Source organism: Mustela erminea, chromosome 7, assembly GCF_009829155.1.
Source record: "Mustela erminea isolate mMusErm1 chromosome 7, mMusErm1.Pri, whole genome shotgun sequence".
Taxonomy (NCBI): Eukaryota; Metazoa; Chordata; class Mammalia; order Carnivora; family Mustelidae; genus Mustela; species Mustela erminea.
The window spans coordinates 125,936,089-125,949,936 of record NC_045620.1 but is presented as its reverse complement, the minus strand read 5'-3'; the positions used below and the strand labels follow the sequence as shown (position 1 = coordinate 125,949,936).

The 13,848-nt window shown below is 47.6% G+C and overlaps 1 protein-coding gene across 1 annotated transcript in view; it reads right to left on the bottom strand.

The window, feature by feature from the left end:
* Window positions 1-8,614, bottom strand: part of APOB (apolipoprotein B) — a 37,409-nt gene extending 28,795 nt beyond the window's left edge. The window contains exons 1-8 of the mRNA XM_032353203.1: window positions 8,426-8,614; window positions 8,132-8,170; window positions 7,063-7,178; window positions 5,933-6,078; window positions 3,731-3,884; window positions 2,727-2,882; window positions 1,096-1,220; window positions 321-406 (exon numbers count right to left, since the gene is read on the bottom strand). Coding sequence (XP_032209094.1) covers window positions 321-406; window positions 1,096-1,220; window positions 2,727-2,882; window positions 3,731-3,884; window positions 5,933-6,078; window positions 7,063-7,178; window positions 8,132-8,170; window positions 8,426-8,501 — 898 coding nt within the window. The 5' untranslated portion in view covers window positions 8,502-8,614. The remainder of the gene's footprint in view (window positions 1-320; window positions 407-1,095; window positions 1,221-2,726; window positions 2,883-3,730; window positions 3,885-5,932; window positions 6,079-7,062; window positions 7,179-8,131; window positions 8,171-8,425) is intronic.
* Between the last annotated feature and the right edge of the window lie 5,234 nt (window positions 8,615-13,848).

Below are 13,848 nucleotides of genomic sequence, written 5' to 3'. Positions count from 1 at the left end.
CCTCTCCCACTTGCCCCACCTCATCCAGGTCCCAGGCTTATTTCAGAGTGTAGGAGGTTGTCAGACCTACCAAAGGTAGACTTAGGAGGCCAATTTCCTTTTTATGAAAACCGAGGTAGCTTTGGGATACTTCTCCTTTTCGTTTATTGCGTTGGCACTTAATATTTTGAAGGGGATGTGCTTTCTCACTAGAGGAGCCCATACCCAGAACGTCAAACCCCACTGGACTCACCGGTCAGCAGGCATCTCCTAGCCATAATACATGCTATGTTTTGGGCAGATTTCCAGGTCCTGGCAACAATATACATATAAAATCTTACCTTCCTCAAAGAAGCGGCTGTTGATCTTAGGTGTGTCTTCAAGTTTCAAAGTTTGTGTAACTTGTGCATTCATCCCATACTGACTCCTGGTAACAAAGGAAGCACATCATGTCATGGATAGCCAGTTCCCTAGAGAGTAATATTCTTTTCATGTTGAATGTTTCCCTCTCTACTTCTACCCAAATCCTGCCTACCTTTCAAGCCATTGAATCCAGCCTCCTTGACCTCCTTCCCTGCCAATGAACACCCTCCACCTCCTCCTGGTCATGCTACCTGCCCTTCCATTAGAGGGACATCTGTAACTTACCCCTTTCACTACTCTGGAGTCCCCAGAGGGTAGGGACTAACACTGTGCCTTGAAACTCCTGTGTCTCTCCCTCAGCACAATGCCAAGAATAGAGCAATTAATCAGTAAACACTAGTTGATGTCTCAGGTTTCAAAATGGATTGGGATATACAAGTCTCTGGTCCCAATCCCAAATCTTCGATAAAGCCTTTTTAACCAGGGAAGCCTGCAATGATCCCTGGTTTTTCCTGATCCATAACCCTTAGAGTCTGGGTCTAAGATATCTTTTGTTGGTCTCAAACTGTTTTGTATACCTAAGATTTTCTTGCTTAATTATCTGTTAGCTTGAAAAGAGAGATGGGGGTGGGCTCTGCTTTGTACCTCCTCATAGTCTCCTCCAAGCACAGCCTTGCTCGGAACAGGGTACTGAGAAGCATTCGTCTCCCGTCAACCCATAAATAATGAATCAGGGTGCAGAAGGTGACCTACTTGGAGGATAAAGGCAGGAACAGGTGTTGCTCCCTACAGATGGCTTCCGACACATGCTTCTTCTTGGGGTCCAAAGTGTACTGGCAGGACTGGTTACTGCTAATCAGAGTTGAGAAGGGGCGGAGCTGTAAATGAGATTAGAAAAAACGTGTTGATCAGCCTCTGGGGATTGAACCTGATTCTTCTGCCATGGGCATTTAACTTCAAGGAAGATGGGAGATGGGAGTTCTGCCCCACTAGATAAACTCAGTTAAAGAAGGAAACTTGGTACTTGGCATGTAGACAAAGGGATGCAATAACTCAGTATACCCAAAGCGGAGTCAAGCTGGAGACTCTTGTTATTCCACCCCAATGAACATCTCATCCTGCACAAAGTATATCTAACCAGGTATTCTACACCTACCCACCCACCACACATTAACACTTCACACTGCTTCTTAAGTTTTCTCTGCCTAGAAGCCTGTCCTTATGTCTTATGTCTCTCACATCCTTTGTATCTTACAGGTTCATGCTCCACATCCCCCATAAATCTTTGAGGCTAGACTGATGGATACCTGCCCACCATTCCCTCTAAGCAGATCTACCACCAAATTTTCCCATTGAACTATGTGAATAGTGCTTTCTCCTTCCTGGTCAGGGTTAGGATTGCTTGTCTGCACTGGTCAGTTTATAACTTTATCTAGTATGCCATTTATTGTCCTTTATTGGCATGCGTAGGAACCTTGTTCCTGGATTAGACTGTAAGTACAAAGGAAAGGCCCATGGTTCATCTGCTACTGTCTCTGACCTTCAGTTCTGCCCAGAGTGGGGCTAAGCATACAGCAAGTTCTCAGAAAAGACACACAGGCCAGTGCCTTGGCTTCTTCTGAATATGACCCTTATGGCTGTCAGACATCATATATTCAGCCTCAAGGACAATGACCAGGAACATTGCCAAGCATGGCAGTGATTGCTCATGTCCTTCCTGTTTATTGAGATAAGCTGTGATTCATGTCCCAGAAGATTACAAGGCACTGGGTAAGCTCTGGTAATATGGTGCTTAGTGATCCCTGTTGAGGTGACAGGAGAGAAGGCTAATACTAAGAGGCTGGCCTAGGCAGGGGGCAGAGAGGCCAGGCATTGAGCAGGGCCATACATGGGATGAAAGGATAGGACACTGGAATGCTCTTGGTAATGTCACTTCATAGGACTGAGGGAGAGGAGGGCAGAAAACAGGTCCTGGGACTTCCTCAGAGGTTGGATGCCTGGAGCTGGGGACATCCAGTCCTCTTGTAGGGAACAGCAGTAGATGGCTTTGCTATCCTCCATTAAGCTCTAGAACCTTTTCAGGGATGGACAGTCATTCCTATCCAGGGATGGTGGATGGTTCGGTGTCAGTAACAGAAAGACAGCAAGAAGGTCAGAGCTCTGGACTGGGAAGTCAGGAACCTGACTCTGGTCTTGGTTCAATTAATTACAGGTCACGTGGCCTTGGGCAGTCCTTTCCTGTCCTCAGTTTCCTGCCATAGTCTAGACGAAAATGAGTCTGGGTTGATTCTTCCCTAAAATTCTTACCAGTTCTAACATTCCAGAATTTTAAGACTCAAGAGGACAGTGTTCATTGCAAGGAGCGATGTGGATGTGAAACTTACCATGCCTTTGATCAAAGCAAGTGGGCTAACTCCTGTGCTTACGGCCTTGAAGTGATCACACTTCTCCAGGTTCCTTTCAATGGATATTTCTGTTGCCACATTTGCCTTCTTTGTTTTAACAGTTAAGTCACTGGAACAGTTTCCATACACAGTATCCTATGGGAGTAGAAGATACAACAGGTGTATTCAATGAGGGAAAAACAGCTCTGGATGCTTTAGAGGGGCTAGGAAAGGAGCCTGGGAGAAAAGGCAGGAGCACCATGGATTGCGAAAGGATTTTCTTCCTCCTAGGCTGACAGTGGGCATTGCTGCTACTCCAGAGCTAGACTGAGAAGGCCATGAAGGGTGGTTCTGGTTCTGAGGCACATTCGCCTGGCCACCTAGTTCCCAGCGGACTCTGACTACATTCTGTGCTCTCAGAGGATTTTCTCTATTGCTCCTTTACAGCAAGGATTCCAGTCTGCCTTGTGCTCAGTGTGTCTTGGTTCTCTCCCCAGATCCCGAGCACATTACGAAAGGTCTCTGCAGGACACATCTATGTCTTCTCCAAGTGGAGCAGAGTATAGAACTTAGAACATAGTAAGGGCTCAAAAATGTTCATGGGATTCAACTAAATTGAATTCTCTCTCGGATCAAAACTTCAAATTCTTGAGAGAGGCTAGCAACAGATTCCATTATTTTCTGGGTTTAAAATACACAGAGCTTTACTGTGTTATATCTTGTGGGGACACAAAAAATCAAACAGAAGAGTATGGTGGTCAGGACTCCTCAAATACTGCTTTCAAATTAGGCTCTTTTCTCTATCTGCTCAGAAGGGATCCATCAGTGAGCCCAGGGGACAGGAAGAGCCCTGGGTACCAGCACTTCTCACCAGTACAGGGCCTCCTGGGTGTAGCTAGTCATGTGGCTAAGTCAATAATCCACTTTATATACAGAGTGGGACCCAGCTCAAATTTGTGAAGATGAGTTCAAAGGGCATGGTTATCAATTTTCTGCATTCTCACCAGAAACAACTCTTGTTTATCTGCTTCTGTCTCCAGGGGAACCAGGAGGGCAGAGATGATGCCCCTCTTGATGTTCAGGATGTGTGTAGACTCTTCCTTCTCTGGGTAAAGTAAAACTTGCTGCCCTTCAGGAATGGCCAGCTTGAGCTCGTGCCTGTTTCAGAGAGAGAGTGAGGTCACAGACGTGTCCTTTTTCCGCTGTAAGCCTGTTGGATGTAAGCTAGGTAGCTTTGCAACCTCCTTTTACTTACTGTTTTTTTTTCCCCATCTTTTCTTTATAAGTGTACATTTTTCAAAAAAGTGTACAAATATGTGTATGTTTTTTGTATTCTTTGACTTCTTTACCTGTTTTTCTTGCCTTATGCATCCCCACTCTGTTTTCGACCCACACCAGTCTCTGCTGTCATGTTCCTTACAGAATAACTCACTGGGTTTTCCACTTCTCTCTCCACACTCAGGCACTCCTATCTAGAGGTGTGGGGTGGAAACATTCACGCATAAAGATTTTTTCATTGCTTGTTTTACATAGACGACACAATGTTTTCACATTTTCCTCCTATCTTTCTTTTCTCAATTATATGCCACAGAAATCCTTTGACTCCATTGGTACAGGTCTGACAGATTTTTTTTTTTTAAGCTATAGAACTTTCTCATTTTATGGTTATATGTAATTGATTCAGACATTCCCTCTATTTGATGGGATTCACTTTCTTTCTGGATTTTTCCCTCTCACATGAACAACCCTGAAATAAACACGCTTATGCATATTATCTTCACACATTACTGCTCTTCTCTTCTTGGGCGAGAGTCCCAGCCTTTTGAAATTGCTATGTCACAGGTAGTAAGTTTTTAATTATAACAGATATTGACGATTGGCTCTCATTTCCACCAGCAATGTTCACTTCTCCTCAGAGGTCACCAGCAACAGGCGCTTGGTTGCTTTATATTTTGGTAATCGTATGGGCATAATGTGATAAATATATTGTTGTTACATTAATTACACTTGCTGACTAACACTGAATTTGAACCTCTTTCCATACATTTGTTGGGTCATCACTCTTTAATAAGCCTTGAGACCATGTCTGAAGCCCATATCAACTATGGTCTTAGGGACTTCCCTTCGGGGACTTCCTTTTGGAAATTCAGGGCTGCACCTGCTCTGGGTAGGTCATAAGCAGGAGAAGGAGACCAGGCACATCTTCCATAGCTCAACATCTTTGCAGAAAGTTCCAGATACTGCAGTGTAGACTTGGGAAGCCGGTGATAGTCAAGAGCAGGAGTCCCTTTAGTTTGGAGAAGGTAAAACCCAAAAGGAAACTACTAGTCCCTCCTGTCACGGATCCCTGTGCTGCAGACATATTCAGGTCTTGGATAAAATATTGGCAACAGACAGAAGCATGAAGGTTTACTCGGCAGAGAAAGGACTGGCTTTCATGTCTAATGTTTAACAAATCAAAAAGATGGGTGGGGAGTTTCTGATGCCCCCAGACCAAAAAACCTATGACTGTCTGTATTTGCACACACTTAGGACACTACCAACTGTGATCTGGACTCGAGGCAGGGGTGATGTTCACAATATTTACAACAGGAGCGATACAGACATAGATCAATCAGAAGACAGGCTAGCTGCAAACACCAGGGTGGCCTGGTCACTATGCTTGGGCAGAACTACAGTCTTGGGCAGGGCAGGGCAGTGGGGGGCGGGGGGTACTTGGCATTCTCTGCACTTGCTGAGGCTGAGCCTTGCTGCCCCCTGTGGAATAGACCCTGCACCACACCAAGTCCTGCTGGACCTTCCCTGAAGACCACGGGGCTACGGGTCTTGTTTAATTCTTTAAACAAGAATTCACCTGTTTAAACAAACCATCTCACCTTTATTGTCTCAAGGAGATTTAAAGCATGGGAGTTTTTAGAAACACATTTAAATGATAATTAGGGGCACTTCGCTAGGGGAGGGTAAATAATGTTTACCTCTTGCTGATTCTTGGGACAACTCAGCAATTCCCTGATCCATAGTGAATACAGAATGAAATGTTTGTCCTCACACACAGGCCTCACATAAAACACAAGCATTCATCCCTCCCTGGATACACACACACACACACACACGTGCACACACAGACACGAATGCACACACACACATATCCATAACACATCCAGCAAATCCGAGAGCTCAGAAGTTCAGACAGGCCCATGCCTTACCTGGACATGGCAGCAGCAAAATCCTCCGAGTTCTCAGTCTTCTGCAGTGAGGGCCTGCCCTTAGGGTTGAAGCCAGACCCTTCCTTCAGGGTGCACTGGCTTGTCCTGAGGATAAAGCTGCAGAGTTGGGGGACCTCCAGCTCAACCTGAAAAGGGTAGTAAGCAGCATCAAGAACATGAGACCATTCACAGCCCAGGGCTTACTCTCTAAGCAGGACACAGAGGAAAACACTGCTGGGGACCCCTGGTTAGAGGGAATACAGTCTAAGAGCTAGAGGAAGAACACAGAAGCAGAAAGAAAGCCATCATTGGTTTCAACGGCAAATGTTTCCTTAATGTCATCAAAAAACCAAGCAACCTAACTGTTCATATCTCTTGGGGCCTATTCAGAACTTCATGTACTGCCGGAGTTTACAGAGATCCGTAAGGGTTATTTGGCACTGTTCAAGAACTTCCTGCAGTGATTGAAATGTTCTGATAGGAGAGCTGCTGGCCATGGGCACTTGAAATGTGGCTGGTATAACTAAGAAGTTTAAGTTTCACTCAATTTAAACAGCCATATGTGGCCAATGGCCACCTTCTAAGACAACACAGACTATGGGGCCCTAGAAAGAAGAGGTGTGTTTTCCAACTTGACTTCTCTTTCCCACATGGCCCCTAATAGTGACCCTTAGATCCATTCCATGTGAACACAGACATGAATACAATCATTTCAGCGATAGATAAAGTTTTGAAAACAAACTACATGTTCAAATTTTTCTTTTTTTTTTTTCCTGTTTGTCTTAAGCAAAGATTCTGTTTCGCTCCGAGTCTAAAAACTGTACTCTAGAATGCTTTCCTGAGATGCCCCCCTCCTTTGGCTTACCCCCTGGGCTTCTCTCATCATGTTAAATCTACCATGCTGCAATGCTAATATTCTAGATCACGTATTCCAGTTACATCTTAGAAGCTAATGGAATAAGAAATCCGGTTGGCAAAATTTTTTTGCGGCAGAAAACTCAGCAGAGTGGCTGACTTTCAAACCCAGAGACAGTCCCTCACTTTGTGATTAACGGCAGTCCTAGCGTGAGCAGGGTCTGCTCGGACAGGAGCCCTGGGTTCCTCCAGTGGCTCTTCCTGTCTCCTCATACCTTGCAATTGATCCTGGTGGCACTCCTTGAATCAGCGGCCGTGGGGACACCGGTGGAACTCTCAGCTTCATAGCTGTATACGTACTTCCTGAGGTGCTTGAAGCGAGTTGCCCCTTCTAACATGGGGAGAAATAGGTCAGCGACATAGTAGATAATTCCCCCAAAGAGTAGTCTACTGGGAAGAGAGAGGTCGTGGCAAAGATCGTAAAAAATGGTAATTAAACTCAAATTATTTTGAATTGACTTTGCATTATATTGAATTTCCCTTTACAGATTTAACTTCCCCACTATGTTTTGTTGAGGATACTGCTTAAATTTGCCAGTAGTTTCTGAATGTATTATCTGAGGTGCAGGGAGGGGAGTGTTAAACAATGGGGCCGAGAAAGTCTGTAAGAGAGACTGGGAAATTAAGTCAGCAACATAAAGCAAACAGCTCTAATGCCTTTTCAGCTTGAAAATTCCTGAGGCAAAGTTCATTAAGTCTTAGGGATATCTGACGGTCTTAAGAAATTCTGGAGTTTTCCACTTTGAGAGGAATTGGCTGAACAATTTGAGGAAAAGAGCATTTGGGGCACGAACACAAGGGCAGTGATGCCAGGTGGCCACAAGATGGCAGTGCTGTCCCATCAGAGGCCAGCCTCCCGCTCGGCCGAGGGCGCTGGGTACCACCTGGAGGCCAGCTCCTTTGATCCCTGGAGGTCAGGTAAATAAGAAGGAGTGGGGGTCTGGATTTCTCCACAAAGGTTAAAGTCAGCATTTCCTCACCCTCAGGTGCTTCGAATCAATGATTAGCCACTGATAAACAGACGGTGATGGGACTCGGTAGAGTGCTCCCGGGCCAAGAGAGTGACAGTCCCTGCCCCAGGCCAAGCGCTTGGGACAGAGTAGAAATGCAGGCAGAAGGAGTTGAGATCCCTTGGAGGAGGGCAGAGTCCCACGGAACTGGCTTCTTGGGGCTCAGAGCCGTGCACACCCATCATATCATCCCAGCATCTTAGCGAGCTGAGGTGCAGAAGGAGGGGCTGGGGGCTGGGGGCGCCCTTCCCCGCCCAGTGGGGAAAAGCCTTACTTGGGCAGCTGGGGCTGGCGTTTTCCAGCACTTCGTCCTCTGTAAGAAAAGGAGAAAGACAGCGCTGGGTTTTCTCCCCTCTTCCAGGGGGCCCCGGGTCTCCCGGGCAGGGGGCCCACTGGCGTCTTTAGAGAGAAGCAGGTTCTGGAGAACCCTCTCCCCGGCCTGCGCTGTCCCCGCCCCCCACTGCGTTGTGCTTGGACGAGCCACCGCCGGTCCGGGTCCCCGGCCCCCCCAACCCCTCTTCCCGGGACCCAGACCCCCGCGGCCCCCAGGCCGGGCCGCCCCACTCACGCGCCCCGGCGCCGGCGACCGCCAGCAGCAGCAGCAGCAGCAGCCCCGGCAGCAGCGCGGGCCTCGGAGGGCCCATGGCGACGGGGCGGGCGGCTCCCTCGCTGCGCCTCGTGTCGCCTGGCTGTCCGGCTGGCTCCTCAGGGACGGGCACCCGCAGGCCGCCGCCGCGCACTGAGGAGGGAATGCGCGGCCGGCGCCCGCGCCCCATTTATACCAGGTCGCCCGCCCAGGCCGCAGCGCCCCGGCGAATTGCAAAAGGTCCAAAGGGCAGCCAGCCGGGCCTGTTTGCTTTTGCACACCAGTCTCCGCAGCCTCTGAGCTCCGGCAGGGGCCGGCCAGGGGCTGAGGCCAGGCCCAGCCAGCAGCACCACTGCGCTCCTCTCCTCGGGCCTGTTTAGAACGGGGCCCTGGGAGGTGGGGTTGGGGGAACTTGGACCCTGCCCCGCCGCCGACCCAGCAGTGCCTTCAGGAGATGACCAGGCACCCGGACAAAACCCACCCCAGCTCCCTGCTCTGACTTTGCAGCCATTTCCAGAACTAGTCCCCAATGGCCTCTTGGTTGAGACATTTTCCTTTCTGTTCCGTTTTCGCCAAAACAGTGACTTTGTTTTCACCAAAACTTTGGACTTTGTGGTGGCCGCGTGCCCCAACTCTTGATAGGTACCTGTGGCTATGGGTCACCTGCCTGGGGTTCAGCCCACCAGGAGGGAGCAGAGGGAAAGGGGCAGGAGGCCTGGTGAGTGACTGACCCAGTGGCCTGAGGGACCTAGTCCCAGTCCCAGCAAGAGTCCAAGGGTCAAAATCTTCAAGAAATCCCACTGAGGTGCCCCCTCCATCTTCTTGGGAAACTGGGTAGAGGGGGTTTTTCCCCTGCATGCACCAGCTCCTGAGTTTCCTCCAGGGATGGGGAGGCCAGCGGGGAGAAACCGAGTGGTGGATGAAGACAGCATGTTCCTTGGAAACACCCCAGAGCCTCCTCCACAAATCCTTCCTTCTTCCTCCAGAAGACATTTAACGAGGTGCCTCCTCTCGCAGCTGTAGCGAATCCACACAGCATGGATATTTCAGCTGCGCAGACTTTATCCACCCAGGAGCCGGGCTCAGGTATGACAGAAGGGATGAACCGACACGGGAGACTGGCCTGTCCACAAGGCACCTCCAGTCCACTTGGTGAACAGATGCAGAGACGGGAAACTGCTAGAGTGCCCTGAAGGTAGGCTGTCAGGAGCGCTAAACTGGGTGGGGAGTAAGGGCTGGAGGAGTGCAGGGCAGGGGTTGGGGCAAGGACCCGGAGCCAGGGGACTACCAGACACACAATCGCCTGTTGCATGAGCCAGTGCTTACTAGTCACAAGTAGGTGCCTCTGTATTCAGATGGAATAAACTACCTGTGAAGGGCTGCAGTCTTCTGGTGGTGAGAAGGGTAGTTCCAGAAGGGTTCCTAAACAAACAAACAAACAAAAAATGAAAGAAAGGTTCCTTCCGTGCTCTCAGGGGAGATGCACACTACAACATAGGCCTTGTTCCTGGCACTTGTTTCCACATTTCTCCTCATCGGTGTATAGTGAGTGGTCTTTAGTCAGGAACTCCTTGGGCCTCGGAACTCCCTGCTGTGCCAGCGGTTTTGCATTCACGCTGTATTAAAGGTGTTATTAGGCTGATGGTACCTGAGCCACTGAATTGTGGAAGGTCTGGAAGAAGTATCCGCCCCCCACATCATTTCTCTGAGCATTTTATTAGAACGATTTTATGACTGACTTTCCGTCGGAGGAGCTGATGTTCGTATTTTTGGAAACGCATGTTCACTTTAAAGAGAATGGGTGACAAATTTAGGTAGGAAGAACCAAACGGAGATGATGAGTGAGGTCTCCGTACCATTGTCTGTGTCAGCAGAGAACATAATTGTTGTGATTGGGGAATCAAAAATGAATCTGATAACTTGGACGTTGGGAAAATTTGTGGGGTGTTTGGATGCTTCTGAGCTGTCACCCTCTCTAAAGGAGAAAGCCCAAGACAAGGAAACATGGGGGTTAGCTTCTGTTTCCCTCATTTTCTCTAGAGAGTCACCCTGTGCTGGGCTCCATCCTCTGACTGGGCCCAGGACACAAGCACCATGGAGCAAACGTTGAATCGTTGAGTTGACCTGAGTATGTTCACAGAAATACTGTGAGGATTAATATATGGACTTTTCTTTTTTTTTCTTTTTTTTTTTTTTTTTTAAGATTTTATTTATTTATTTGACAGAGAGAGATCACAAGCAGGCAGAGAGGCAGGCAGAGAGAGAGGAGGAAGCAGGCTCCCGGCTGAGCAGAGAGCCCCATGCGGGGCTCGATCCCAGGACCCTGGGATCATGACCTGAGCCGAAGGCAGCGGCTTAACACACTGAGCCACCCAGGCGCCCAATATATGGACTTTTCTTAAATTATGACTCTACTTAGACCCTTTGTCAAAAGCTATTGGAAAACATTAGCATTGTTTGTGACCACAGGCATCCCCTTCATCTTTTTCCTTTGAGTAAAACATTTCTCAGTTCCCTCTCCTCAACAAGTTCTAAGTTTCAAAGGATATCAACTAGTTTCCATAGAGACATTAAATAGAATTAAGATTCAGGAAATCTTATGGTATAAGCTACTCATTGAGCAGAAAACATACTGGTCCAGAGAGGTCAGCTGACGTAAAGGAAACCAGTGTGAGTATTAGACTCAGGAAGACCAGAGATTGAGTCCTGGCTTTCTTGGGAAGTTTATAACCTTGAGCAAGTGACTCTACCCTCCTAAGCCTCTGTGTAGTCTTCCCTAAAATAGGATTAAAATTATCTTCCTTCCTCCTAGCTATTTTTGTGAAAATTAAATGAAACAGTTATGTAAATAATTGCACTGATAGCGTGATATCTGGCCAAAAAAAAAAAAAAAAAGAGAGAGAGAGAAGAAAGAAAAGTAACTTACTATGTGTGTATCAGAGCGGAAGTATCTTTGTAGCATACCTACTGAACTAGTTAACCCTGCTGTGTAAGAAGCAGAGATTAATAGAACAAAAATAGGAAATCTGGGTTTAGGAAAAGCCAAAGCAGAACAGGGCATGCAGGAGGGTTAGGCATAGCTGTCCTCTTGTCTCTTTCTTTTTTTATTATGTTCCGTTAGTCAGCGTATAGTACATCATTAGTTTTTGACGTAGTGTTTGACAACTCATTAGTTACATATACCGCCCAGTGCTCATCACAACACGTGTCCTCCTTAATACCCATCACCCGAGTATTTGAAATCTCTGCCCTTTCTGAGGCACATGGGGGCCTTCCCACAGCAGGCGGACTAGTGACTCTAGCAGAGATGCATTCTGGTGTCACCAAGATTAATCCCAGAGAGTGGCGGTGATTTCGTGGCTAGTAGATGCAAAGTCCCATTGGGTGAACCATCAGTCTGAGTAAACACAGAGCCCCGGGTCCCCATTAGGAAGCCACCTGACCAGTTTTCAAGGAATTTGATAATGTTGAATAGTCCAGCTGCAGCCTCTAGAAGTGAAACTCTGCATTGGGCTCACCTGTTGGTGACCAGAAGGGAACTGTGGGGGTTAGTAAAGGCCCCCCAGAAGCCTGATATTTTGAGTTCAGAGCTATTCACATCCTGATACAGATGTTCAGTACTTAATTTGCTGCATACTATTGGATGATTCTGTGGCATTCATTTATACCCCATTGCTTCCAGGATATTTACGAACAGTGACCATGATGCCAAATAAATCTTCTCACTGACATAATACAAGGAAATGCAATCTGATACAAATTATTCCCAGCTATGCTGTTCAAAAAACTCATCTGACAAATAGGGACCAGTACAGACAAGGACTAATGAGCCTATCTCTTCTCTGCCTATGACTACATCGTATTTGCAAATGGTCCCAGAAGCTGGAAAGAAGACCTCAATAATTGTAGCTGGGGGGGCGCCTGGGAGGCTCAGTGGGTTAAAGCCTCTGCCTTCAGCTCAGGTCATGATCCCAGGGTCCTGGGATCCAGCCCGCACCCGGCTCTCTGCTCAGCGGGGAGCCTGCTTCCTCCTCTCTCTCTGCCTGCCTCTCTGCCTACTCGTGATCTCTGTCTGTCAAATAAATAAATAAAATCTTAAAAAAAAAAAAAAGAATTGTAGCTGGAACCATGCAGGCCCAGTGTGGTCTGTACATGTATGCGTGCACACACCATGCACGCACACACACACCATGCACATACACATACACAAATAAGAATGTCAAGAAAAAAATGGGGCCTGCATTTTGGTGGAGGGCCTAGGTGGAAGATAGTGGGTAGGACATTGTCAACCAAATGAAGGCATGACGGTTGGGTGATTAACTCCCGTGAGGAAGCAAAAGAAAAATTTTCTGACTCCCTCATTCTGCTATCCAAGAGATAAAGTCAGAATGCAGAGCAGCGGCTCTTACAAGTGGTGGGGAGGAACCTCAGAAATCAGTACTGTTGTCTGGGCAGTGAGATTCTGTGCCTGTGAAGTAGCACTTCCTAGATTACGCCCATCTCATCCATTTACCTTCTGGGGCAGGCTGCAGCCCCACCTACTTCAAGGCACCTTTCTCCTGGTCCAGCCCAGCTGCCCCTCAAGGCTTCTGACTCCGGTCTCTTCTCAGTTTCATTTTAGAACAACGGGTCATAAAGAGCCTTCATACCTTCTACTATTGCCCTGAACTTCTATTTTCTCTGGTCATATGATTTAATGTTTCATGTGTTTCCATATTACGTTGCCAGCCAGAGACATAAGTGAGGAGGGCAAGAAGTGTGTGTGGTTTTCACTTTTGTATCCCTCTTGCTCAGCAACACCTTGTATTAGGCTGGGCAGACAGTAGCGAGGATGTACTTCCTGTGATTATGATGTGAGATGGTAGGTGTGAGACAGGTACTTTTTTATATGTGCACTTCATTTTTACTCCTGGGTGCTGTCTGCGTGTGTCTATATCTTTTTTAAAGATTATTTATTTATTTATTAATTTGACAGACAGAGATCCCAAGTAGGCAGAGAGGCAGGTAGAGAGAGAGGAGGAAGCAGGTTCCCTGCTGAGCAGAGAGCCCGGTACGGGGCTCGATCCCGGGACCCTGGGATCATGACCTGAGCTGAAGGCAGAGGCTTTAACCCACTGAGCCACCCAGGCACCCCTATATCTTTTTATTTATTATATTCAAATTTTGTTAATTAACATACGGTGTATCATTAGTTTCAAAGGTCTTGTTCAGTTACCCATCCCTTGCAGGTAACACCCAGTGCTCACTCCAACGCTGCCCTCCACAGTGCCCGTCACCCAGTTACCCCGTCCTCTCACCCACTTCCCCCCCAGCAGCTCTCAGTCTTAATTTAGAATGCGTGGTGGTGCATTTGCATCTGTATGAGAGAGAGTTGCTGCTGTGAACTACGATTATGGGACCGTCTC